The 27,553-nt window shown below is 40.6% G+C and overlaps 1 protein-coding gene across 1 annotated transcript; it reads right to left on the bottom strand.

Annotated features, from left to right (window-relative positions):
• Nucleotides 1–1,747: 1,747 nt before the first annotated feature.
• On the bottom strand, nucleotides 1,748–26,018 carry LOC137035885 (protein mono-ADP-ribosyltransferase PARP14-like). Its single transcript, XM_067409657.1, has 20 exons — nucleotides 24,154–26,018; nucleotides 23,815–23,872; nucleotides 23,457–23,561; nucleotides 23,227–23,289; nucleotides 22,971–23,147; nucleotides 21,803–21,966; nucleotides 21,669–21,699; nucleotides 21,434–21,538; nucleotides 20,567–20,629; nucleotides 18,263–18,439; nucleotides 18,010–18,182; nucleotides 15,063–15,237; nucleotides 14,857–14,976; nucleotides 14,565–14,627; nucleotides 14,301–14,480; nucleotides 14,047–14,217; nucleotides 7,642–8,268; nucleotides 6,815–6,969; nucleotides 3,123–3,297; nucleotides 1,748–2,392 (listed from the first exon to the last, which is right to left on the bottom strand). The coding sequence occupies exons 1-20, from the start codon at nucleotides 25,993–25,995 to the stop codon at nucleotides 2,097–2,099; spliced, it is 4,920 nt and encodes a 1,639-aa protein (XP_067265758.1). The 5' UTR covers nucleotides 25,996–26,018; the 3' UTR covers nucleotides 1,748–2,096.
• Nucleotides 26,019–27,553: the final 1,535 nt, after the last annotated feature.

Genomic DNA, 27,553 nt, shown 5'->3' on the forward strand with positions numbered 1-27,553 from the left:
GTGTGAGTGAAAGTGAGAGAGAGAGTTTTACAGCCTTGATCAGTTATTTAACCCTTTTATTGCAGACTCACTGTGCTTAAGTTTCTTCCCAACCCTTACTCAAACACATCTGAAGCAGCTAATCAGGCCAGTTCATTTGTAGGCCACTGACAACATATTATTACATTATTAGTTTGATAATTAGGGTTAATTCAAATATAAAAACGCAATGCAAAAGCATGCTTTTGGTGCATAAGATTGGGGCACAAACAACAGCTCAGGGAGGTCAAAAACATGAAGTGTGAGGATTATTGACTAGCCTTATTCCTGACTAGCCTACTGCGTTTCAAATTATTTTTTACAATAACAGTTAGAATTTTTGAATTAATTATTTATATAATTCAAATTTATTAAAAACCCCAGTTTCATTTTCACATGATTGAGACTGACATTAAAATTGTATTTGCAGGTGTTGTGATTTGGCTCTATTTATTATTTTTTTTCATTTTATTTTTTATCTTATATCACACATATTAAAATTAAATGAAAGTATGCTTTTGGTGCATAAGATTGGTGCACAAACAACAGGTCAGGGAGGTCAAAAAAAACATGAAGAGAAGTGTTAGGATTATGCAACATCAGCAATCGCAGACATTCACATTAAGGCTGGATTCGTTATTTCAGAGCACTGTGGAGTTTGCACAAATAACAGTATGTAATTTGGTCTAGAATTTTTATAGGGATTGTCTGAAGCCGAGTTCAGACTGCACGATTTTCAAAGTAGTCGGGTCACTGTTCTTTTCACACTGCATGACTATCTTGGCCAGCATTCAGTCGCTGCTGTGTTCAAACTGCACGATGGATCGGCGACAGAAGGCTTCACACTTTACAATAGGAAGAATCGCCGATAACTCTGTCTGGCACGCAAACTACGTTTCACAACCAAACACACGGGAGATGTGACAAGGAAACAATGCGATATCACACGTGCAAGACCGGAGTTCTCACGTGAGACTGGGTTTATTATTAAAAACGGTAACCCGCAAGAAGCTTGCAATACGAATTGCCTGTGAAAACAAGAAAAAGAAAAGAAGAATATGGAGGAGGAAATGGTTGGGGAGACTGTGGATTGTGTGTTCTGCAACGAGAATTGGAGGTAAATAAGTAACTTTTCAATGTGGCGCTGTTGCGGATGGTCAAGCAAATGTTTGTGCTTTGTTTCTGTTTGATAGATTTGTAATGTTTATGTGTACGAAGCCATGCTTGCTGATATTGTGGTCTATAACTCCTCCCTGAACTCCCTGCTGCTCTGTATCTCGCTGTCAGTCATTGCCGATGTAATTTTCAGTCAGAACACTTTTCACACAGCAGGATTTTGAATCGCCAACAGGTCCAGATATTTAGCATGCCAAATATCTCACGGGCATCGGCGACTCGTCTGTGATTCTCTCAGATCGCGTCTTTGCTCATTCACACTGCGTGATTGTCACTCGTGTGGACGAGTACCTTTTGCCTGGGTATTTGTCTGCGATTTCACAAAACCTGCCGGCGAGCCAAAATCGGAGCTAAAATCATGCAGTCTGAACTCGCCATGAGAAAAAACCCAGACATTTCAGATTATGATGATATTCTGCACTCATTTGAAATTGCCTTATAACATTCTGTGTCATGAAAGTCATCTCAATTTCAAATCAACGATCTCATGCATGTGGTTTTTGTGGTTTGTCATCATAGGAGCATCAGCCGCTGCAGTAAATGTGGTGTGAAATTGACATAGTCCTTTTATGTTTAACCATTTTAAATGCCCATTGCCCGCTGTGCACAGTTGACCTGAAGCCACCGGGCTTTGGACCGTCATCGCTGCTCGCAGCTATATTTGTAAGTTGTTACCAATTCATTTAGTGATTGTTGTTTTGTTTTGTTGTTGTTTTGGTGATAGACAGTGCTACTGATAAAAGTTGCATCTGAAAACATTTCTTCATGTGTTTATCGTGGTAATATATTTGTGACAAGGTCAAAGTCATCAAGAGTCTCCCATGATATCAGCCTGTCTGTCAACAGAGTTTGTAAACTTGATCATATGCTTGTCAGATAGAGATCTTAGTGCATTCAGAAGACTATATAGATTTGAAGGAGATGAGGTAGTCTGGATACGCTCCTGCATCACAGAACACCACAAAGATGAACGGGTTCTGTAGGTTGTCCACAGCGCAGTCGTGCAGACCGGCCCGTGGGTCAGCAGGGTTGATGGGATCCGGCTCCTTCATTCGTCGTCTGCTCTTACACATGGACCCCGTCACCACTCGCGCTAGGTAGATGTACTTCAGCCCTTTGTCGTCTGGGTTGGAATACCGATCCTGGCAAGAGTACCAGGCCTCCTTAGCGAAGTATGTGCCGTCTCCGTGAACGACCGCTTGAAACAAACCATGTCAGAGGTCAGTATTGTGAAGAAACAGGGAGTTGTGTATGGAAGCTCATTTTCACCACAAAAAAGGTAACTGTGACTTTTAAATTAAGTCAGAATTGTGAGATGCACTGCAAAAATTATTTTCTTCCTTAGTATTTTTGTCAAACAAATATCTGCCAGTTGGGTCAGAAGTTTTCCCTTTGAATTAAGTTTATTTGTCTGACTCCACTGGCAGATATTTGCAATTAATTTTGAAGACTTTTCAAAAAATGAAAATCTTAAGTCACTTTGCACCTCCAGTAAATGTATCTTGATTTAAGAATGTTTAGATATTTGTTCTGGAAAACAAGACAGAAATACTGAGGAAGAACATATTTTTGCAATGTAAAAAGTGACAATTCTATATATTTTTTTATTCTATGGTGGAAACAAACCCCAATAATTATGAAAAAAGGAGAGTCAGATGTTTTATTTAGTCAATCTTATGTTTTCGGCAAAATATTTTATCCACAAGTGTAAGATTAATTTTTTCTTGAGACTTAACTTTATCTGACTTGTGATTCTTCAAAAAAAAAAAAAAAAAAAGCTGTGCAAATTGTTTCAAAAGGTGTATTTTCTTGCTCCCTGTCTCATAATATAACGTACTGTCATTTTTAATTTCTTTATGTTCTCTAATTAATAAAAGAAAAAACAGGCAATTATGGGTGAGCTGTGCAAACAAAGACATGAGACGTACCGTTTCTCCCACAGAAGCTTCGGTTGAATCCGTTCTTGTTGATTTTTTGGCATATGTCTTTGGTTGTTCCATGATAAAGCTTGCACTCGTTTGTCTGTTTGGGATATTTCTTATCCACGCCCTGTTTCAGCACACAGTATCTCTGCCACAGGGACTGACTCTGAATCCTGTCAATCTGAAAAAACATTTCGGACATTAATAATAAACACAGGCCTATAAACATGCAATCAGTCACAATGCAAAAAATTTTCCCTTTCGATATGGTTCATATTGCATCAAAGACACTATAAGGAAAACAAATTTTTCTCAGATTTTGAAGCTTATGTAAAATTTAACAATACAGTGCAAATGCACAAGCCAGAAGCAGAGCAGGGCTCTGCACAAGCTGATTGGATGGTAAGTTGGAACTGCATGAGCCTATGGCGATGCAGTGTAAGTGCACAAACCAATATAAGCGGCTCGCTTCGCCATAGGAATCTGATCTCCTTCAGCGACGATCTTCAGACTAAGTTTGACACTCCTCAAAGAAGCTTGTCACCATCTAACGAGCCCTGCAGCAGAACAGGCGGTTTCGCTTTTCCCTGCGGCCATCCAGCACTAGTAAAAGGGCAAATTTCGAGCAAATTTCTGTGGCATTGATACAAATGCCGCGCCACAATGCCGCGACATGCAGAGCCCCTTTGCATCCGTCTGACGAGCATGATGAGAGCGTGGCCTTGTCAGGACAAAGCCCACGCAGAATTCGCACTCACTGATCGATTATTTTTCAGAGAATGAATCCGCCCCTCCTGCTCTCTTGTTTCTTCTCTCCCTGGAGCCTCCGAGGAAGAAACACCAGAGTCAGAGGGCTGAGCGGCCCGAGTCGAGCAAGCTCACATCGGCTCAGATCCTGCTGCCTCGCTCTCTCCACACAGAGAGATCTCGCCAGTTCTTTTCACCCACGCAGACTACAGCTCCTCATGTGAAGCGAGCAGCCTCATCTCATTCTGTGGCTCTGAAGAGGACTTTCACAATGACAGCAGGCTTCTGATGTGGAGGATTGGTCGGGCTTAGTGGATGACCCAGCCCCCCGCTGTTCAAAGGCAAGAGTAACAGAGCTGGGCTAGACGGCGAGTTATTCCGCATTCTCTCAAAGGCCATTGAAGAGCTGGGACTCGAATGGTCCCTGCCTGAAGAGCCTACACAAAACTGCCTAAATGAGTGGCTCCTGCCAGAGTGTCAGCAGGCCCCTTGTCAGCATGTAGTCCCATTATCCCGGAAGTTCATGATGAATACACCAAGTTTTGGCACACCCCCTACTCAGCCCACCTGAAGACTTCTGCCTCAAGCGCCCTCACCACCATTGACGGCGCTGAAGATAAAGGTTATGAAAAGCTGCCCCTCCTTAACCAAGCCATGGCTGCGCATCTCTGCCTGCCCACCATCAAATGGAGAGCCAAGGTAGCCCACCTGTCCAAGCCCTGCAGGACCACCTCAGCCCTGACTGGCCGTGCCTACGCATCCGCTGGCCAAGCTGGCTCTGCCCTTCACACCATGGTGGTCCTCCAGGTGTTTCAGGCCAAGTTCCTCCATGCTATGGGCAAGTCTGGACCGGACACAGGCGTGAATGCGTGTCCTGAACTACCTCGGCGGCTGCTAGTATTGGAAGCAGAGTTAATTGCTCACAGAACTGTGCTCCTCAGCCATTTGTAATGCCTGGGACTCAGAATCAACAATGGAAGAGCGCACTGTCCCCCAGCAGGCAAATCACCTTTCTGGAAGCAGTGTTCAACTCAGTCCAGATGAGGGCCTGGCTCTCACGAGAGCGCCCCCCTGTCTATTCAACAGTTTGTAGTGTCATTCAGAGTAGGGACCTCTCCCACTCTCTGAATGTTTCAGAGGATGCTGGGCCTGATGACCTCCACATCAGCAGTGCTTCAGCAGGGCCTTCAATGTCCAATCGGAGTGAGAGCCCACTCCACCAGAGGCATGGCTTCTTCCTGGGCTTGGTCCAGTGGTGTGTCTATCGGCGACATCTGTGCTGCGGCAGGCTGGTCCTCTCAGTCCACCTTCGCCATTTCTACAGCCTGGACGTCCCTGCACTACAGGCGCAGATACTCTCTGTTTAGTAGGCATTGACCACTGTGTGCTCGTCCCACTGTTATTCCCCCACGGCCTGAGTCCTGTTTTTTTTCTACCCTCTATGCTCTCATGGCCCTTAACGAAGTGTCTTAAGCTGGGGTCGATTCGCCTTAGCATGACGCTGTTGTTGGACTAATTCTACATAGCGTCTTCAACGCAATACAAATGAACCGTATCAAAAGGAAACGATACTCAGTTACTAACGTAACTTCGGTTCCCTGAGATAACGGAAAAGAGTATTGTGAAGACGGCCATGCTAGCAGGCTCCACGACTGGGCGATCGTCGCTTCAGTTGATTAAACCTGCTGCTTATATATTGGTTCGTGCACTTATGCTGCATCGCCATAGGCTTGTGCAGTTCCAACTCACCAACCAATCAGCTCGCGTAGAGCCATGCTCAGCTTTTAGCTTGTGCAGCTGCATTGCGTTGTTTAATTTTTAATTAACCTTCAAAAATTAGTTTTTAACATAGCGTCTTCAACGCAATACTCGTTCCCATTATCTCAGGGAACCGAGGTTACATTAGTAACCCAGTATCGTTTTTCTTCTTCAGTATTTCTGTCTTGTTTTACAACACAAATATCTAAACATTCTTAAAGCAAGCAACATTTATTTGAGAAGATCGACTGATAATCTGTTTTACCGATTTTTAAGCAATTTTTTCCATAATCGAGTATTGGGTTTGTAATACCGCGTGTAAATTTGTAGCATCGCGTATAAAGCCCAGGATACACCGCACAATTATAGCAATCCTATAAGATCCTATAAGACCATTATGAATCACACTATGGCAGTTGTAGTTTTAATGCCTGCTAAAAAAAAAGGAAGCAGTCAAAGAAGAAGGGAAAAGAGCTTGAGGTAATCAGTTTTAAGTTATAGCGGCATGTCGCGTTGATTTCATGTTGCATTTTTATTGGCTGGTCAGTAGACATAGGTCGTAGTGGCAAACACACTGTGCGTTGATCATGCTGAATTTCTGACACTGTCAGAAAATGATCGTAGGCTATCTTTGGTCGCAAGACCGAGAAAACGTCTGAACGGCCATCTTTGAACCTTTCACACTGTACGACATAGGACCACCAATTGTGATTTCTGTGCCATGATCACAGAAATCACAATTGTTTCACGATGTCAATCTTTCGTCTGGGACAGCCAAAAATCGTGCAGTGTATCCCAGGCTTAAGGGGAGAGGAGTCAACAAAGGTGTTCAAAGGTAACATAACATGCTTGATTAATAAACTTTATTTAATTAAAATAACAACCATTAATTCACATATGATGTTACATAAATGCTTGATATGTGGTGCTAAAAAATAGAGACTAAAACTCAGAGTCACGTAATCCATCAAGTCATGTCCCAACAAAGACTTTACATGAATTAAATGACCCATTTGGCATATATTCTGTTCTTGTTTGAAGCAAAAACATTTTCAGAAAACAGGACTTAATATCTGAAGTCATTTTTACATTTCAAGTAACTGTATATTGGTTTAAGAAAGTTTAGATATTTTTACTGGAAAACAAGACAAAATTACTGAAGAAGACCATTTTCAAATGTAATTTTATTTTACCTGTTCAACCTGTACGGGTTTCACATCAGGGTGTTTACTGGAGTTTAGAAAGGCTGTTTCTATCTTCTTGTACTCATCTGAATCTGATTGTAAGGGGATTATTTCTAAATCCTGTCCATCCATTTTGGTCCATGTTGGAGGAGGATGAATGATCGCTGAGAAACAAACAAGTGAAGTTACAGAACAGTTTGTGCCATCATAAATCTGATTTAGCTTCAGACAACACTCATTTCCCATGCTTACAAGACACAACTGGAAATCAAACTGCACTGCAAAAAAATTATGTTCTTCCTTAGTATTTTGTCTTCTTTCCCAGTACAAATATCTAAACATTTTTAAATCAAGATCCATTTACTAGTGAAGTTAAATGATGTAAGATGTCTTGTAGAAGTCTTGTATGCTAAAAATTCACCAAAATTAAGTGACTCGATTTGTTCTTGTTTTCAGCAAAAACTCACGTAATTTTGACACATTTTTCAGAGAACAAAACTTAATAGTTTTGGTCAGTGGTTCCCAAACCTGTCCTGGAGGACCCCCAGCCCTGCACATTTTGTATGTCTCCCTCATCTATCACACCTGATTCAACTCATGAGCTCATTAGTAGAAACTGCAAGACCTGAAATGGGTATGTCAGAAATAGGGAGACATACAAAATGTGGGGGTCCTCCAGGACAGGTTTGGGAAGCACTGGTTTAGGTAATTTTGCTTTTCAAGTAAATGTATTTTTTCGAGTACAAATATCTAAGGAAGAAAATAATTTTTTTGCAGTGATGTACAGACTAATGCTTCTGATTCTCATGAAAAACCTTTGGATTTTTAACTCCTACCCGTATCCGAATCTCCCATCAGAGTCCTCTTGATCCTGCAGGACTCCTGCTTGCTGTTTGTGAGCTTCATCTCGCTGAAGTCCACCATGTAGCTCTCGCCGTTCTCCTGGTACTGAAAGCTCTTCTGCTTGTCGTGGAAGGAGAGCTCGATGTCGTAGCTGACGGCGGGATCTAGCGGCTCCCAGAGCTCTCCTCCGGCCCGCTCCCAACACAGCGTCTCCTGCAGACGCTTCACTTCACCTGCTCGCATCTCTCGGTCTCTTGCTGCTTGGATGAAGCCATTTATCTTCAGCACGGCATCCAAGACGTCGTCTTTTTTCCCTGATACCGTTAACATATCGAGACTGGTCACCAGAACGCTGACCTGATTGGTTCGGCTGAGGCTCACGATGGCCTTCTTGTCGGTTTCAGGAAGGTCGGCGATGTGTCTCGACTGGACGTCTTTACTGATGCACTCATCAGAGATCAGTTCATCCAGGTGTCTCTTGACCTCAGCCAGGTTTGTATGGGACATCCCGTAAACGTCAACGGACATAACGGGGAACAACATAGCAGCCGTTTCTTTGGCTAGACAAAAAAGTTGAGTAGTTGAGGAAGGTAGTTGAGTCCAGCTCGCCTGCTGACATACTGTTAAAAACAGACAAGTTAAATTAACCAGGTTAGTTCCAGCTTGTGCTTCACACTGTATGTTAATGCACTGAAACATAACTACACTGCAAAAAAAATACTTTCTTTCTTAGATATTTGTTCTGGAAAACAAGACACAAATACTTAACATTCTTAAATCAAGATAGCAAGAAACAAAATACAATAAATATTGTTTTCTGTTTTTGCCGAAAACTAGAAAAAATATCTGCCACTGGGGTCAGTGATAAAATAATCTTAATTTATAGGGAAAACAAGATTATTTTTCTGACTCCACTGGCAGATATTTGTACTTGTTTTAAGCATAAACTATCTTAATTTTGAATTTTTTTTCTTTTTCCCCCTCAGCCAGACTGAGTGGCAAAAGAGCCTGCTGCATGACTAGATTTAATAGGGAAAACGCTAGTAAAACAGTGAATCAAAAGATCAAACTAAAGCTTGGACTCGATAGTGTTCCTATTACAGTTTAGTGTAGATCCAGTTAATCCATGGATACTGCAAAGGCATAAAAGCTGTCCTCATCACTTTCCTCCTGACTGCTCTCCTCACTATCTTCTTTTGTCTCGAACATGGTAGATGATAATAATGATTTTTTATTTTATTTTTTTTTACTAACATTAATGAAACAGACAACAGCAAAGGCTGCTGTCACTTTGAAAAGGAAAGCACGGACCGTGCACTTATGTGCACTTATGACATAACCAAGAGAATACTTGCCAAGACAGGTATTTTGACATAATTTTGTGTGTATGTGTCCATTCAAATGCAAGTAAACATGAAAGAGATATTAATTCGGTGTTCGAGCGCTGACTCTCTCCCTCTCTGGGTGCGCGCGTTTCAGGGGTGTGAGGTTGTGCGCACAGATAACAGCTCGCACGTCCTGATTTTTGCCTCTTCTTACGCTTTTAAAGTCGTTTGAGTGTGTTAATTGGCGAGACAAAACATGTCCAAATGATAAACTTTTACTCTATGATGGTTAAATTTAGCAGTTAATCCACGAATCACATGCGTGCCGAACCACTGTACCTAATAACAGATTAACTGTGATCCATTGCACATCTAATAATTAAAGAACACACTTATCATCATGATTTCTATTTTAATAGTAAGAGACTAAGTACCATTTTACCAGGGTAGTTTTTTACAGTAAGTAAACGAGTCCCTGTGAACCGGTCCTCAAAAATGTTGGTACTCAAAAGCGCTTCTGTGGTGACGGGGACATGGTTCAGCGAAGTCTGTAGCGGGAGAGTTATTGTGCTTGAAATTGTTTATGTTGTGTGAATTTATTAATAAAATACCACCGTCAGCAGTCATGCCGACCCTGTCCTCTTCCTTCCTTATACAAACTTTACTACACTGGTGCCAAAAACACAGGAAGGAAGAAGGTGAGCCGCCACCATGCAAACACCGTCCTCCACACCATTTGCGAATGGACTTGCGGAACGACCAAGAGCAGCGTTTCCAGGCCGGGAGGTTCGTACGGAAGCCACGGTGCAACCATTCACGCCCACCCACCTGCCACTAAACAAAATGGGTCAAAAAACAAAATAAAGCTTTCCTGGACCTCTTAGAGAAGTCAGCGGAAGCTAGTGGATGGCCACGGGAGCAATGGCTGTTGCGGTTGGTACCGCTATTATCCAGCGAATCACAGGTGGCTGTGCAGCAGTTGCCCGTGCAGAACCTCTGAGGGAAGCAACGTGGAACAGACCGAGTGGTGCTGGAGCAGTTTGTCACTCGGCTACCCAGGAAGATGGCCGAGTGGGTCCAGTGGCACCGACCGACGTCGCTGGACTCAGCCATCCACCTCGCGGAGGACCACATGGTGGCCTGCCCAGGGGTCGGCGAACCCCTCCCATCTGCTTTTCTCCTTCTCTCCCACCTCCTTCTCTCTTTCGACCTGTCCCTCTACCTAGGTCCCATCCACCAGGCCGTCCTCGAGTCCAGTCCCGGGGGCGGGGTGGGACTGGTCAAGACCAGTTTGTGAGTCTGCGAGCCCCGCCCAGGGGGGCGGGACTGACCACTGCAGGTCCCCTTTGAAAGAATTGGTATGGACCTCATCGGGCCATTAGAGCGATAACCAAGGGGACATCGTTTTGCATTAGTCCTGGTGGATTATGCAACACAATATCCTGAGGCAGTGGCTCTCCGCAGCATCTCCGCTAAGAGTGTTGCTGACTCACTGTTTCATTTAATCTCCCGAGTGGGGATTCCGAAGGAAATCCTCACTGATCAGGGCACAGTGTTTATGTCACGTACCTTACGCAAATTTTACGACTTATTGGGCATTAAATTGATTCGGCGGCTATCTATGGAGAATTTGTAGGCCCAGGGCAAACAGAGCCGGCTGTATAACAGGGGGACTAATTTGCTTAAATTTTCACCAGGAGATAAAGTGCTTGTATTACTCCCAACGTCAAGTTCTAAATTACTTGTCACACGGCAAATTGGAGAACTCGATTATGAAGTAGTACGTGCAGATAGGAGCGAAGCACGTCAGATTTACCACCTCAATCTCCTTAAAAAATGGAATGAGGCAGAATCAGTGATGCTGGCGACAGTAGTGAATGGAGAAGATGATCTTGGGCCGGAGGCAAATATCAAAACACAATCTCTTGCTCTAGCCCCGGGAGGAGATCATCTCTCGCCTTCGAGTTTGCAGACGTGTTTTCGCCCCTACCCGGCCATACAAATCTTATTCAGCACCATATCGAGACAGAGCCGGGCGTGTTGGTGTGCAGCTGGCCGTATCGCTTGCCTGAACACAAGAAAAAATTGGTTCAGGCAGAATTAGGCGCGATGCTTGAAATGGGAGTAATAGAAGAATCCAACAGTGATTGGGTGAGCCCGATAGTTTTAGTCTCTAAAATGGACGGCTCAGTTCGCTTCTGTGTGGATTACCGCAAGGTGAATGCTGTGTCGAAATTCGACGCGTATCCAATGCCACGGGTTGACGAATTGCTTGATCGGCTCGGTATGGCTCGCTTTTATTCAACATTAGACTTAACGAAGGGATATTGCCAGATCCCCTTATCTCCTATATCCAAAGAAAAGACAGATTTCACAACGTCGTTTGGATTACACAAATTTGTTACCCTTCCATTCGGGCTGTTCGGGGCACCGGCCACCTTTCAGTGTCTCAATGACCGAATCTTGAGGCCCCATGCTGCGTATGCTGCTGCCTATCCAGACGACATCATTATTTTTAGTAATTAAAATTTAGTGGGCTTCCACTTGGGTCACGGACAGGTACGTGCCCAAATTGATAAGACAGCAGCAGTTGCAACCTGTCCCAAGACCAAAAAGGAGGTGAGACAGTTCCTGGGGCTGGCGGGATATTACAGAAGGTTTGTACCTAATTATTCGGACCTCACCAACCCTTTGACTGATCTCACTAAAAAGGAAGCGCCAGATCCAGTCCAGTGGACGGAGCTGTGTCAGCAGGCTTTTACCCAGGTGAAGGTTGCTCTATGTGGTGGGCCGTTATTACACTCTCCTGATTTTTCTCTCCCTTTTGTGTTGCAGACAGATGCATCGGACAGGGGGTGGGTGCAGTCCTTTCCCAGGAGATAGAGGGGGAGGACTGGCCGGTGCTGTATATTAGTCGCAAGCTCTCCACGAGAGAGACTAAGTACAGCACCATTGAAAAAGAATGTTTAGCCATCAGGTGGGCCATCCTCACCCTCTGCTATTATCTCCTGGGATGGGAATTCACCCTCTGTTCGGACCATGCCCCTTTGCAGTGGCTCCACCGCATGAAGGATACCAACGCGTGGATCACTCATTGGTATGTTCAGATGGCTGTGGCCGACTTCCTCTCGGAGGGAGGGGCTGCAGGCCGCATGGCTCCCTGGCCTGAGTCGGGCAGTGGGGGTATGTGGCTTTCAGCGAAGTCTGCAGCGGGAGAGAGAGTTGGGAGACGAACGGTGAGTGAGTGGGTTTAAGCGCAAATAACAAACACCTGTGTCTTGTTGCAGTAATTGGCATGGAGAGACCTATATAACGCCAGGAGAAACAGAAGTGTGGAAGAGAGAGAAGGACTGCTGACTGGTGGACCTGCTGAGCACTACGAATTCTCTGGAGTTATAAAGTTACTGTGTTTGAAAGTGTTTATGTTGTGTGCTGTGAGCACAACGTTCTTTTTAAGCATGAATTTATTAATAAAATACCACCGTCAGCAGTCACACCGACCCTGTCCTCTTCCTTCCTTATACGAACTTTACTACAGCTTCCCTCCATGTTTTCTGGCACGCAGCATTTATTTTTATTGTGCATGCGTACCTGTGTACCATTTATGTGCACCCCTGTATATGAACCATATTTGCCTGTTAACGCTTTATATAAATACAATATAGGTAGGTCTAAATCCGGGTGATCACTTTATGCAGAATATAAAATGGTAAATATTTAATTGTTGAGTTGTCAATATAATATATAACAATACAATATATAGGATTGTTACAGTCAGATGGACTTTCAGTTTGTTTGTTGTCATCTGTCACGTGTTCCTTTGTTCTAGTTTCCCGCCACAATCTGTAACCATGGACACTAATCACATTCATCACAGCTGTTCATCATTTGAGTTCAATCATCAGTGTATTTAAGTTCCTGTTTCTGCTCATTATGTTGTCGGGTATCGTTAATGTTTACATTGGTGTATGTTCCTGTCTGTTCCTGTACTCTCCTGTTGAATTTTCAAGTAAAGACTTATTTTATTCTTATCTCCTCATTCGTGTGCTTTATACACTGGTGGAATTGTAACAAGGATATGATTTTACCCTGAAATTAAACATTGACAAAATGATAATTGCAAATCCACGTTTCGCTGCATGGAGTCTAGTTGTTCCTGTGAATTGCGGTGATCCATTTTCTTTTCTGCAGCCTGTAAAAATATACCTCAGATTTCTAGTTAAATCTATTTGTACAGTTGAACACACAGCTCTTTCCCGTTTTAGATATTTTGTGTGTTTTTCGCGGCATTCATGCTGAAAACCAATGCTGCCACTCAGACTTTATGCCACCCAGTGGGTGTAACCGCAGTCACTCCGGCTGACGGCGATGTCACGTGCATACCCTCTATAAGCAAACAAGACACATCTGGGAATGATCATAAAATGAATCAACTAGAAGCACTACAAAGGACTACAAAAATGGACCACAGGGCAAGAACCAGGAACAGAAATGGGGTAAAATGCAAACTAAAAGTCCAACAAATAAAACACACAAAACACAAAGCCAGGTAATGCGTAACAACTATATAGAACATACTTTTTAGCAGTCGCAAAGTAAGTACTTGTTCAAAATAAATTCCTACTCAAAAGAGTATGCGATTTTGGACGCAGCCATTGACTACTTTTTTCCTAAAGAGATTTTGATCTGAAACGATTCCCGTAATATTGACTTCTTTTTGCTTATTGGATAATTAGTTTGCCAACTACCCATGATTCTTTTTCAGGTGTGAGGGTTTACTATGTAATTTAAAATCCTTTTGTTGATATTTTTTGCTCTTATTGCCTGACTGCAATATATTAACATTTTACACTGAAAAAAAAGTTTAAAAAATTAAGTGAGATTTAGGAATGTTTAGATATTTGTACTGGAAAACAAGACAAAAATACTAAGGAATAATGTTTTTTGCAGTGTATGGGAGCAGATAAACCAGTGTGTGTGTTTTTCATTTCTTTAATTTTGACTTTTTTTGACTGCACTAGCCCAAGTTTGTATGTGTGCACAGTGCACAGCATTTCATGCACTGAAACCTACCAGAAGGATTCCTAGAAATCTTCTTGACAGCTTCCTGAAAGTCAGGCAGCAGTTTCGTTTGGAAGATCACAATGCGGACGCTCTTCAGATGTTTTGGTGAGTCTTTTACGAATTTCATCAGAGCTTCAGTCATTGCATTGGCGACTCCTGTTGCCGGCAAGTTTCCAGCTTCTAAAGGACATTAGACATTGTATTTTTATCCAGAACTCTTGGTTTGTCTTTGCTCATCCGTATTCCTCAATGCACAAACTTACCCGTTCCAAGAGCTGGAAATGAAACCGACTGAATGTGATTTTCTTCACACAACCTCAGGACTTTATACATGGAGCTGCTGATGCCTTTCTCATCGGTCTGCCCAACCATATGAACGATGTGTTTGATATTTGAGAGATTTCCAGCTTTGGTCAAGATCACGCCATCGGCAGGCTGAGGCACTTTATTCAGGAGAGAATGAATGAACAATTACTCTGTTTAGAGGTTGTAATGGGCAGAAATGACAAAATTTATGAAAGTTGTACCTTTTGTTTTGCACTCATTCACCACTGTTGGTCCTGACGCTTTGAGAATGGCTCCAGATACACCTGTACGTAAAGACATACATTAGTCACCTTTATTCCTAAACCGGTTTATACAACAGATTGTTTCAAAGCAGCTTCACAGTAATAAACAAGAAGATAACAGAATCAATGATGAAAACAATCAAATATTAGATAAATTCAAATTCTGCAACTCTAAAAAGACAGTGTCATCATTGAGTTTTGTGTTGATTCAGTTCAGTTCAATAATCACGTTAATTAAAAACAAACTCACCTGAGTTCAGATCGAGGCTTGTGTTGGTGCTGTTAACAATGGCCTCAACGGTCTCTTTGGTGATGTCACCACTGCACACCTTGACTCTAATCGGGCTCAATATCACCTCCATTGGGTTTGCTGGTGAAGTGTAAATATATTAAGTAAATATGAAACATCTATAGCAACACATTTACAAAAGGTTCCGTCATCAAAATTCACATTACCGCTTGCATCAGCTTCTTGGTCAGATGACGAGCTTTCTTCTGTTGAGCTATAATCATCCCACTCATCATCACCATCACCATTTTCTTCATCGTCGTCATCATCATCATCATCATCATTTTCATAATCTTCATCATCATCCACCTCATCTTCATCATCATCATCATCCTCACTTTCCTAGTTGTGTGTTGATGTTAATTAAATGTGCACAAAATCCTTCACACTAAACTGCAAAAAACTGTCTTGTTTTCCAGTACAAATATCTAAACATTCTTAAATCAAGATACATTTACTTGAGAAGCAAAATTACTTGATATAAAGTCTTATATTCTGAAACATCAATCAAAATTAAGCAAGTTTATGCTTAAAACAAGAACCAATATCTGCCAGTGGATTCAGAAAAATAATCTTGTTTCCCCTTTGAATTAAGTTGATTTTTCTGTCCCCATTGGCAGATATTTGTTCTTATTTTTAAGTAAAAACTCATTTAATTTTGACATTGTTCAGAAAACGAGACTTAATATCTTAAAGGTTTAGTTCAAAAATGAAAATTATCTCATAATTTACTCACCATCAAGTCATCCTAGGTGTATATGACTTTCTTCTTTCAGCCAAACACAATCAGAAAAATATTCCAACTCTTTATAATGGGAGTGAATAGTAACTGAGATTTTAGAGCCTAAAAAAGTGCATCCATCCATCATAAAAGTAATCCATACGACTCCAGGGGTTAATAGAGGACTTCTGAAGCGAAGGGATGCATTTTTGTCCAAAAATATCCATAATTATAACTTTATAAACTATAATCTCTATCTTTTCCGGTAACGTCCGTCTGCACATTCACGAGAGAGTCGAGTTCAGGTGTATGAGTAGTGTAAGCTTAGGTCAGATTAGATGCCTCTCGCGGTTCAAATAAATAGGGCTGGGCAACAAACTCAAGCTCCTCCGACATTTCTTTTTACAAATTCTCATTTTAGACTTGTAATTTGTGACTAGTGTTTTGTTTTGCTCTATCCTCTGCTCTTCCACGTTCATCCATGCGTCATGTGTCAGGTAAAAGTTCACTCCATCAGAACTAGACTCACAGAGGGATCCCAATGATTCCCATTATAAATATGGATATTTTTCTTACAAAAATCGCTTCGCTTCAGAAAGTAGTTATGAACCCCCTGCGGTCATATATGGAATTACTTTTATGATGGATGGATGTGCTTTTTTGGACTTCAAAATCTCAGTTACTGTTCACTCCCATTATGCAGATGACACCCAGATTTACCTAGCCCTATCACCTAATGACTACAGCCCCATTGACTCCCTGTGCCAATGCATTGATGAAATTAAAAATTGGATGTGCCTAAACTTCCTTCAGTTAAACAAAGACAAAACTGAAATCATTGCATTTGGAAACAAAGATGAAGTTCTCAAAGTGAACATGTCAGGAATCTTGGTGTGATTTTGGAGTCAGACCTGAGTTTCAGTAGCCATGTAAAGACAATAACTAAATCAGCATATTATCATCTCAAAAATATTGCAAGAATTAGATGCTTTGTCTCCAGTCAAGACTTAGAGAAACTTGTTCATGCTTTCATCACCAGCAGGGTGGATTATTGTAATGGGCTCCTCACTGGTCTTCCCAAAAAGACCATAAGACAGCTGCAGCTCGTACAGAACGCTGCTGCCAGGATTCTGAGCAGAATCAGAAAACATGAACACATCACACCAGTCCACAGGTCCTTGCACTGGCTTCCAGTTGCATTTAGAATTGATTTTAAAGTACTCTTACTTGTTTATAAATCACTCAATGGTCTAGGACCTCAATACATTGCAGATATGCTCATAGAATATAAACCTAACAGATCACTCAGATCATCAGGATCAAGTCATTTAGAAATACCAAGGGTTCACTCAAAGCAAGGAGAGTCTGCTTTTAGCTGTTATGCCAGCCGCAGCTGGAACCAGCTTCCAGAAGAGATCAGGTGTGCTCCAACAGTAGCCACATTCAAATCCAGACTCAAAACACATCTTTTTATCTATGCATTTGCTGATTGAGCACTGTGCTATGTCTGAACTGTTTGCACTTTATTTTATACATATTATCTTTTTATTCTTTTAATTCCTTTTCCTGTTTTTATTTCATTTTTAATGTATTTTATATCTTTTGTGTATCATCTTGTTATTCTGACTTTTAATGCATTTTAAATATTGCTGTCTGGTTGAAAGAGCTGGGAGAATTAGGAAGAAAGTGATTAGGTTAAAATTTGGTAAATTTGGATAAGGGGACAAACCATGGGGAAATTTAAGCTGTAGTGCATGGTTAAGATATCTCTGGATTACAGTCAGGACACTTTCCAAAGGGGAAATTTGAACTGCGTTGCATAGATAAGATATCTCCGGAAGGGGGATTAGGGCTGTGTGGTGCAGTTTGAGGTGTCTTGGCAAAAGGGGAGATTGAAACTATGTTTATCAGTTTGAAGTGCCCTAACAGGTAGCAGTCCTGTTGGATGAGGAAGATCCATTCTGATCCGCTCTGATGAATAGATCCGTTTAGATCCAACTCTGATGGACAACAACAACAACAACAACAAACTCCCTGAGACTTCCTAGCTCTTCCATCCAGATAGCAAAATTCTCTGTTTTTACTGTTATTTCTATTCCTTATGTTCTATTTTTATTATTCTTTTTTATGTAAAGCACTTTGAATTACCATTGTGTATGAAATGTGCTATACAAATAAAATTGCCTTGCCTTGCCTTGCCTATAAAGCTTGGAAGAGCTGGAATATTTTTTAATATAATATAACTCTATGGAATATTTTTCTGATTGTGTTTGGCTGAAAGAAGAAAGTCATATACATCTAGGATGGCTTGAAGGTGAGTAAATTATGGGATAATTTTTGGGTGAACTATCCCTTTAAGTCAATTGTGGTTATGTTATGGTTGACATCTCTACCTGTATATTAGCAGTCCATGTTTTGAGACCTTTCTGAAACTCTTGTAGGACCTCGTCCCGGTCAATCACAATGTAGATGAGCTTGATCACAGTTGAGACGTTTGGAGTCAGATGATCTTCAAAGGCCTGCAGCATGGCAGCGATGGCATCCGCAGCCTGAACTCCTCCTCCACCTTTAATAACGGCCAGCAGGTGGAGTGAGACGTCATTCACATGCAGCATTTAAAACCTGTTTAACAGCCGTCATCCGTACCAGTGCCGACGGCAGGGAAGGAGACCGTGGTGATCTGCTTCTCCTCGCAGCGCTCCAGAACGTTCTTCACGCGTGATCTGACCTCTGCGGCCGAGTGCGGGCCGACCATGTGAATGATGACTTGACACTGCAGGTTCCCACCGCTGGTCACGGCTGCGACGTCATTCTGCAGCGGACCTTCAGTGATGGAGAAACCAGTACGTCAGATGATTGTTCAAGTCAGATCATTTTTATTTCTATAGCGCTTTATGCAATACAGATTGTATCAAAGCAGCTTCACAGTAATAAACAGGAAAATAACAGAATCAATGATGCAAACTTCATCAAATATGAGACAAATTCAAATTCAGCTGTAAAGCAGCTCTAAAAAGATAAAATTATTAAGTTTAATTTAGTTAAATAACTAAAATTATGAAATAATGTTCAACAATTATGAACGAATGACACATTTATACATGTGTGACCAGGGCCTAAAACTAATTTGTTGCCACACCTGCCTATGGCCGTTACCAGCCATAGATATTTTTTTACCGGCCATGAAGCTGTTTTTGAAAAAACAGGCAGTTATGACACCAAAATTTTAGATACCAGTGAAAATTCACAGTACTCTATTCCAATTTCTGTGTGCCGTGTGATGATTGCAGTGTGTTTTAAGGAAGAGAAGGTAAGAGTCTAGAGTTATGACGAGCAGACACTTTAAATGCAGCAGAACGCTGATGACCTGGATCAAGGGTACGGTTTATTCCCTGAGACAGTCTCTGAACTGCATATGGCCACAGATTTCATCACAGATTCATCTTCCAGAATCTGGCAGTAAGGGGTGGGAGTTCATTTTTAGTCCATCTCCTACCCTGAAGTCCGTCTTGCAGAGATGGACTACAGTAAAAATGATCTCCCAAAATTACTGCCAGATTCTGGAAGATAGATTCTTTAAACAGGATGTGGTGCTGGTCCTTCAAGAGTCACTCTCAGGGTGTACTCACACTAGGCACGGTTGCCTTGAACCGAGCCCGAGCGTGATTTTCGCGTTATAAACCCAAATACACTCAAATTAATTACATGAATTGATAAGTGTACTATCAGAGAAGTAATAAAGATGTTTGCTGTCGTAATGAGCGGGCCAGGGCTGGCTAAATGAACCGCGCCAGGGCATGGAACGGAGCACTCACACTTGTCAAACGAACCGGGCTTTGAGGGTCAAACCCGAGCACGTTTGAACCCCTTTGTGGATGGTGATGTTGCAGAAAGATGCGTGACGACAAATGCATCCTTAACAGGCTGGGATGCCACCCAGGAGGGCAGAACGATGAACAGTTTGTGGCCAAGCAGACTACGTTCAGCACACATAAATTATTTAAAGCTTATGATCATATGGAAAGCTCTAAATTATTTTCTGCCTTGCCTACAGGGACATCATGTGCTCGTACACTGCACCAATACCAAAGCGGTGACGTATATCAATCGCCAGGGTGGTGTGCACTCATCAAAAACTTCACGCTCTAACTCACAAGCTTTTAGTGTGGAGCAGGTGGTTTTTCCCCTGTCGTTACGTACGTTGTATAACTTTAATGGTAAGAATTATTTGCAATAAAGACTACAGAAATTAAGGTAACCAATGCAAAATAACACAATGTGTTATTTTACATTTGATTACTTTAATTTCTGTAGTATTTCTTACCTGAATAAAAACCCAGTTAACCCGAAAAACTTAGTTTCATAGCTCTTTATTCTATTGCATTTATTTGAGCTGTTTATATTTTATTGCTGACTTTTACTTGTTTTTTGAAAAGAAAACTCTGCATTGAAGAAAAGTAGATTTTTGTTTGTATATGTTGTCATTTATAGTTTTTAGAAAGAAAATCTGAATAAGCAAAAAATAGGGGTCGCCCGATCACACTAACAAAAAATCGGAATCGGCCAAGAAAATTGCAATCGGTACATTTCTACTAAAAAGCCTCTGAATCCATCTAAATATCTCTATGAACAACAGCATATCAAAACAGATAAATTACAGTGTTTCAGTCTTACAGTGTTTAAGCTAACAGCTTACAGTGTTTAAGACTCCTCAGCTTTCATTGTCAATTGCACTCCCTATTGATGCTGGCAACCATATGCTGTAAAAGCTGGCAACCCACGTCTTTGAACGAGGGGGCGGGCCAAACAATATTTTGAATTTGGACTGCAGTACCTATTTTGAACACTGGGTGTCATTATTACAAAGAGCCCCTTTAAGCTGCAGAATGTCTCTTGCTCATGTGATTGATTATTTTCAATGTTTGATTATGTAGTGTGTAACATTCTCACCGTGTTTTTTACACTCCTGCTCCACTGACGCTCCCGCTGCTTTAAATATGGCACCCGATACACCTGAAGAACAAGGAGATTCTGAGCTTGTTAAGGTGAGACACACTGAACATATTTTAAAGTATGACTCTTGTACACACAAATTCGCAGCATTAATCATAAGCCGCCTGATTTGGAAGTGACTGAGTTAGCATTGCTTCTCGCATAGTTGCAATTAGACATGGACTCGATGAAGGATACTATGACTGACTCAAGAACAAGTTCAGAGGCATCTGCACTCCCCGCATGAGGAAGAGTTTCAAGAGAGGATCAAGCTTCCACATTACAGCCGGCTATTTCACGCAGTGCCAGTTCCATTTTTTCCGTAAGTAGAATAGGGAAGGTGTAAGCTTTTTGAAGAATACGAAAGTGCGGTTTTGGCGGAACCACTCGGAAGTCGATCACTTTTTTTATATAAAAGCATATACATTTACATTTTTTTTTAATCTTTTCCCTAGATAAGACCCTTATTCCTTGTCTGGTATCGTTTAAAGCCCTTAGAAGCTGCAATGAAACTATAATTTTGACCTTCAACAGTGGAGGCCAGTAAAGTCCACTTTAAGGAGAATAATCCTGGAATGTTTTCATCAAAAACCTTAATTTTTTTTCGACTGAGGAAAGAAGGATATGAACATCTTGGATGACACGGGGGTGAGTAAATTATGAGGAAAATATTTATTTGAATTATTCAGTTATTTGAAAGTGAACTAATCCTTTAAGGTATACCATTAGAGTCTTTGTATTGTGCTAAGAGACAACTTTATCGGGAAATCAGCCGTGTTCATATAAAAGTGCTGTGTATTTTGAGGTATATTTGATCATACAGACCTTTTCTCAGGCTCATGTCTCTGTTGGTGGTGTTTACAATCCCTCGGACGGTTTCATTGGTGATGTTACCTTTCTTTACCTCAATTCTGACGCTTCCGATTTTGACTATAGAGGACAAGAAAGATAAAAAAAATATATACTTAAATAGCAGAACTATTACAATGAAACAGACAGATTGTGTAAACAAACTAGAGCATATTTATTTTGCGAATAAACATGAAGAAGTGGTCAAAACCTTGATTTTCGGACATCTTGCCGCATGCAGGCTGAAAAAACAAATTTAAAACGATGAAAAAGAAATCTGTATACTATTTTTTGTTTTGTTTTGTTTTTGTTTGTTTGTTTGTTTGTTATTTCATCAGTATTAACCTTGTTCCATACTCTAAAGTATTCACGAAAGGCATCAAAGGTCTTCTGTTCGAATGCCACTATATTGATTCTCCTGATGCAAGATAAGTTTGGGTCCATCAAATGCTTCTCGATTGCTGTGAGAATGGCTTTGATGGATTCTTTTGGTTCAAAGCCACCTCGTCCTGCGGAAAACAAGATAATTGCTTAGGACTTTATATTTATTATGGAAGCCCATTTCTGCCACATAAGAAACAATATCATTATTATGACATAAAAAAAAAATCATAATTATAACATTAAAAGTCAAAATTATGACATACTAAGTTATTATAAGACAAACTTTCATAATTATGAGAAAAAAGTTAAAATCATGTACTGTCATAATTTTGAATTTTTATCTCAATTATGACTTGATTATTACGATTTAATATGTCATAATTTTGATAATTTTAAATAAAAGGTCATTTTGATTTCATCTTATAATTAACTGTCAATTTTGACTTTGTCATAATTTGACTTTTTATCTCATAATTGATTATATCATAATGACTTAGTACATCATAATCATGTCTTAGTATGTCATCATTTTGACTTTTTATCTCATAATTATGTCATAAAAAGTCAAAATTATGACAGAAAGTCAAAATTGACGGTCAATTATGAAATCAAGTAAATATTTATCTCATAATTATGACATAAAAGTCAATTATGACAGTCATAATTATGAGATACAGTCAAAAGTAGATCATAATTGACTTAATATGTAGTAATTTTGACTTTCTCATAATTATGACATAAAAAGTCATAATAATGGCTTAGAATTACTTTTTGTCATAATTATGAGATAAAAAGTCAATTTTGATTATCTCATAATTATGACAAAGTCATTCTAGACATAATTATGACTTTTTATGTCATAATTGTGAGGTAGTAAAAAGTGACTTTTTATCTCATAATAAAGACTTGGCATGTTATATTTTTGTCTTTATATCTCATACTTTGTCCTAATTTTGACTTTTTATGTAAATTCTGACTTTTTATCTCATAATTTTTGTGACATCATAATATGACTTTAAGTCATAAGATTTACCAATGCAAGGTTTTTCTTCCTATATGGCAGAAATGGGCTTCCATAATTACTCTGAGACAAAATAATTGTAAATAACAAATATGGTTGCTGTCGTGCCTGTTCCAATGGCAGGAATGGCCAGAGTTGTGGCCATTTTGCCCTCACAGAGGTTCAGAACCTTCCCCAGAGAGGCTGTGATGTCTGCGACGTTCCCCGGCCCAACCATCTGAGCGATATTCTTACACTGAAGCGCTCCGGCGCTCGTCATCACTGCTGCACCTGCTTTCAGAGGAGCTACAAACACAAGTCTGAATGAAATCACTACCGTTATAATACAAGTATTACTCAATATTCAGAGCCATTATGATGATACCTTGCTTTTTGCATTCGTCAACAACAGATTGTCCGGCAGCTTTTAAGATGGCACCAGAAACGCCTGTAAAAGGATGATGATTAGTTGGAGCCAAGACTGGACAACAATTACTGAATTAATTTATTATATGCATTAATAAATATGAAAACCCAAATCTTTGCAGTAGTCTCAGGTAAAAGTGTGATGATGTAGGTCTGTTTAGTGTTGATGCTACAGCAAAAAACACTTACCGGTGTTAAGATCTAAACTTGTGTTGGTTGAATTCACGATGACGTCCACCGTCTCTGTGATGATGTCACCCTTCTTGAGGCATATCGGCACACCATTGATCAGCACTGATTGAATTCCCAGTCATGTCAAAAGAAAAGTACATAAGCAACTTCTAATCCTTCAGATGGAGTGTAGGAAACATGATGAACACCAGTAGTGAAATTACATTTACATTTATGCATTTGGCAGGTGCTTTTATCCAAAGGTATATATTATATCAGTTCATGCAATCGAACCCATGGCCTTGACGTTGCTAGTGCTGTGCTCTACAATTTGAGCTGCAGGAAGACATGAATTTTTTTTTCTTAAATATGGTACCTCTTTTGTCTGATCCATGTTTAAGCTGCCGGGATTTTGTTGACATGCCAGAAAATCCCTGTTAATAATAAAATATATGTGATCAATACAAAATAAATATTTTCTACCTCAGTATTTTTGTCTTGTTTTCCAGCATTAAACGCACACTGAGTTTGTACATTTCCAAAAAGTGGCAGATGGAATGGGATGAATGTGTCCATAACAAATTATTTGAAGTGAATCCAGAGAATGTTTAGATATTTGTACTGGAAAAAAAGACAGAAATACTGAGGAAGAACATCATTTTTTTTTTGCAGTGTTGGTAAACATTTGAGGTCTGTGAAATAGGAAGGATCTTACTAGTTCCTGGATCAGAGCGTTGCACTCCTCAATGATCTTCTCATCTGAATCCACTACACTGATATTGCTAATATTCGTAGGTGAATTCTGATGGTCGGTGCAGAACTGCAGTATAGCTGCTCGGAGCGCCATGCAACTTTCTTTAACGGAGAATCCAGAAGTTTCACACCCGATTGCTGGCATTGCAATGGAGACGCATCCTTTCCCCTCAGCTCTCAGGAGACTGTTATGCACGGCCAACTGAAGGTAGTGCGAGTCCAGCGTCTGACCTTTCTGCGGGAGCACTGCATAAATGAGCGTCCCGGCGCTGAGTTTTCCAGCATCGCTGAGCAGCACGTCTCCAGGCAGAAGAGACTGCTTTTCTTTCTGGGGAATTTTACACACTTCTGTAATCTTGTCGCCTCCAAACTGGAGAAAGCGCTGAGCCACGGGGTTATTGAAACTGAGATTGGCATTCATCGGACAGGTCAAAGCGTCGGCTGTAAAATGGTGCAGTTCTCCCTCTATGATGCTCAGAGTCATCAAATTGCCTATTTTGTGTGTGAAGCTCTTTGGAGGACCGGACGTAACCATTTGCTCTTGTGATAAATACAGGCTGCACTGCTTCTCTCTGGCTTTTGTCTTCACGTTGGCTCCGTGCTTCTCCAGAACCTTCGCTTCTCCTGCTTTGCAATACTTATGCTTCTCCACAACAATTGATGACAGCTGCTTCTGTACAACACCCACGGCATCTTTGATGTTGTCTTTAGCTGCCGTGACCTTCAGACAAGGAGAATTTAATGCTTTGTAAGCAAGTACTGTTGCACCAAGCCGCTTGAGTTCAGGGAGTTCGGACAGATTCAGGCAGGAGTCGACAAATTCGACCTCTCGCACAGATTTGAGAGGGACGTTCTCAGTCGTTGGTTCCTTGTTCTCCAGATATAGCCTCACTTTCCCTGAAACATCTGCAACTGCATTAGAAAACCCACATATTGTAACCTGCATGTTTGATTGTGTGATCCTGATGTCGTTGGCTTTCTGAAATGACTCTATTTCATCTTGAAGATTCTTGAGAAAGTGTGTCCAGGCTTCACCAGTTTGACTGGGAGAAAGTTGTATAACCTCCTCTTTGAGAATCTCACCCATTTTGTCTTCAGCTCTCTTCAGGTTTTCTTTCTCAACCAAGATCCCAAAAAAATCCTTTCGGTTTAGAAGTCTAGCGGGAATCTGGTTGTCTTGCTCAAACTTCTGAAGATCCAGTGACTTTAGAAAGTGAATCAGATTAGAAGATAGCTTCAGCTGGTGTGTGATTATGTTCTTCTTGGCATCTTTGATGAACATCTCCACTGAATTGACTTTGTCCTTCAGACCTCTGAGAGATATTATGTGCTTATTCTCATCATGGGATAAACTCACCTCCCCTAATTTGGACTTTAGATGCTCTTTTATTAGATCAAATGTCTCTTTGCAGTCTAGTTGAATTGTTGCCTCGATCGTGTTTCTTTCCACTTCCACCTCAACAGTAGCATTCTTCAGGAGTGTCCTGATCTTGTCCGAAAGGATCCTGACCTGCTCTTTCACTCCAGCAATTACAACTTTAGAGTTGCGCTGCTTGTAGAAGAGCGCTGTATCAGCCGTGAGGAGACTGTCACAGCCGTTTTCAACTCTCTTCCAGACGTCCTCATCCACTGGCAGCTCTTCTGTAGCGTATCTGCTCAAAAAGGATTGAACTTCCCTCATTGTTTTGGACTCCCAAGTGGGTGCAATTAGCAGTGCAGCCAGAGACTCTTTGTTGACGTCCATCTCCAGTATGATTTCCCTTGCTGCTGCAGTGCTGTCAATAAGAACTTTGGCATGAAGCATTTTGGCATCGCTCTCCAGTTGTTTTCTACATCCCTCATTGGTTTCAAAGAAACGAAGTAGATCTTCACTGACAGAAATGTTGACTTTTGTGATGGTATCAGTCAGGGTGGGTTTCTCTCCAGTTAAAGCCTTTTGCAAACTTGAGTAAAACAGCGAAGTGTGAACATCTGTGCCGCAAACGTTGTGTTTTTGTTCCACCACTGCATGTACATCTATAAAAATAGACAAGACATTAAAATTATGGAATAATATGAATAATATTATGAATAATAATTATTAAAATTATTAATATTGCTGTAATTTATAGTAATATCTTCAGTATTACTAAATATAATTTGATTGAGTATTTTAAATATAATTTGTTCGAAGTAATGCTGCTTTATGTAGCATTATGTAGTGTAAGTGATGTATACACGTACTGTATACAGGCCACCAGGACACCATACAGACTTTATCAGAAGAATTTGCTGATTTCCTATCGGAGTTAGTACTGGCTGCAGATAAAGTGCTAATTGTTGGTGATTTTAATATACACATCGATAATGAAAAAGATGCATTGGGATTGGCATTTAAAGACATTGTAAATTCAATTGGAGTTAGACAACACGTGTCAGGACCTACTCATCGTCGTAATCATACTCTAGATCTAATATTATCACACGGAATAAATGTTGATGCCGTTGAAATTCTGCAGCAGAGCGATGACATCTCAGATCATTATCTAGTCTCGTGTAAATTACATTTAGCCAAGGCTTCAAAGCCGACTCCGTGTTTCAAATATGTGAGACCTATCACTTCTGCCACTAAAGATTGCTTTATTAATAATCTTCCTGATCAGTTTCATCATCTCAGCATCCCAGATAGCTTAGAAGAACTCGATATTGCAACAGAAACTTTTAACTCTCTCTTTTCCAGCACTTTAGACACAGTTGCTCCGTTGCGCTTAAAGAAGATTAAAGAAAATAGTCCAACGCCGTGGTACAACGAGCACACTCGGGCCCTTAAGAGAGCAGCCAGAAAAATGGAGCACAGCTGAAAGAAAACAAAACAAGAGGTTTTTCACCTTTTGTGGAAGGAAAGCATTTTTAAATACAGAAAGACCATAATAACTGCAAGATCTACTTATTTTTCAAATCTCTTAGAAGAAAACAAACACAACAGTAGGTATTTATTTGATACAGTGGCTAAATTAACAAGAAATACAACTTCAACTTCTGATGTTTCCAAACAGCACAGCAGTAATGACTTTATGAACTTTACTGGCAAGATTCATTATATGAGAGAAAATGATAACCATGCAACCGTCTACTACAGTATCATTGCTATAGGAGAGGAAGAACTGTCTAAACTTGTTAAATCATCAAAGTAAAAAAAAAAAGTAAAAAACTTTTAAGCTGGCCATTATTAAACCTCTTATTAAAAAACACAACTTGATCCTAGAGAATTGCTACTGTTAAATAAATGTTCAGTGATTTCTTCCAAAGATTTTTGAATTATGCCGCAATTTATTCTCTATTTATTGTCGATATGGCAACTAATAAATACGCTAAGTTTCTTC

Source organism: Chanodichthys erythropterus, chromosome 14 (genome assembly GCF_024489055.1).
Source record: "Chanodichthys erythropterus isolate Z2021 chromosome 14, ASM2448905v1, whole genome shotgun sequence".
Classification (NCBI taxonomy): domain Eukaryota; kingdom Metazoa; phylum Chordata; class Actinopteri; order Cypriniformes; family Xenocyprididae; genus Chanodichthys; species Chanodichthys erythropterus.

What these genes read in the sequence shown, in the direction of transcription:
- LOC137035885 (XM_067409657.1), bottom strand. Translation starts at nt 25,995, where the DNA reads ATGCTTCATGCCAAAGTTCTTATTGACAGCACTGCAGCAGCAAGGGAA. An exon ending in CTTCCCTGCCGTCGGCACTG is followed by an intron (nt 18,183 to 18,262) that starts GTACGGATGACG and finishes CCGTTATTAAAG; the next exon opens with GTGGAGGAGGAGTTCAGGCT. An exon ending in ATTTCCAGCTCTTGGAACGG is followed by an intron (nt 14,218 to 14,300) that starts GTAAGTTTGTGC and finishes AATGTCCTTTAG; the next exon opens with AAGCTGGAAACTTGCCGGCA.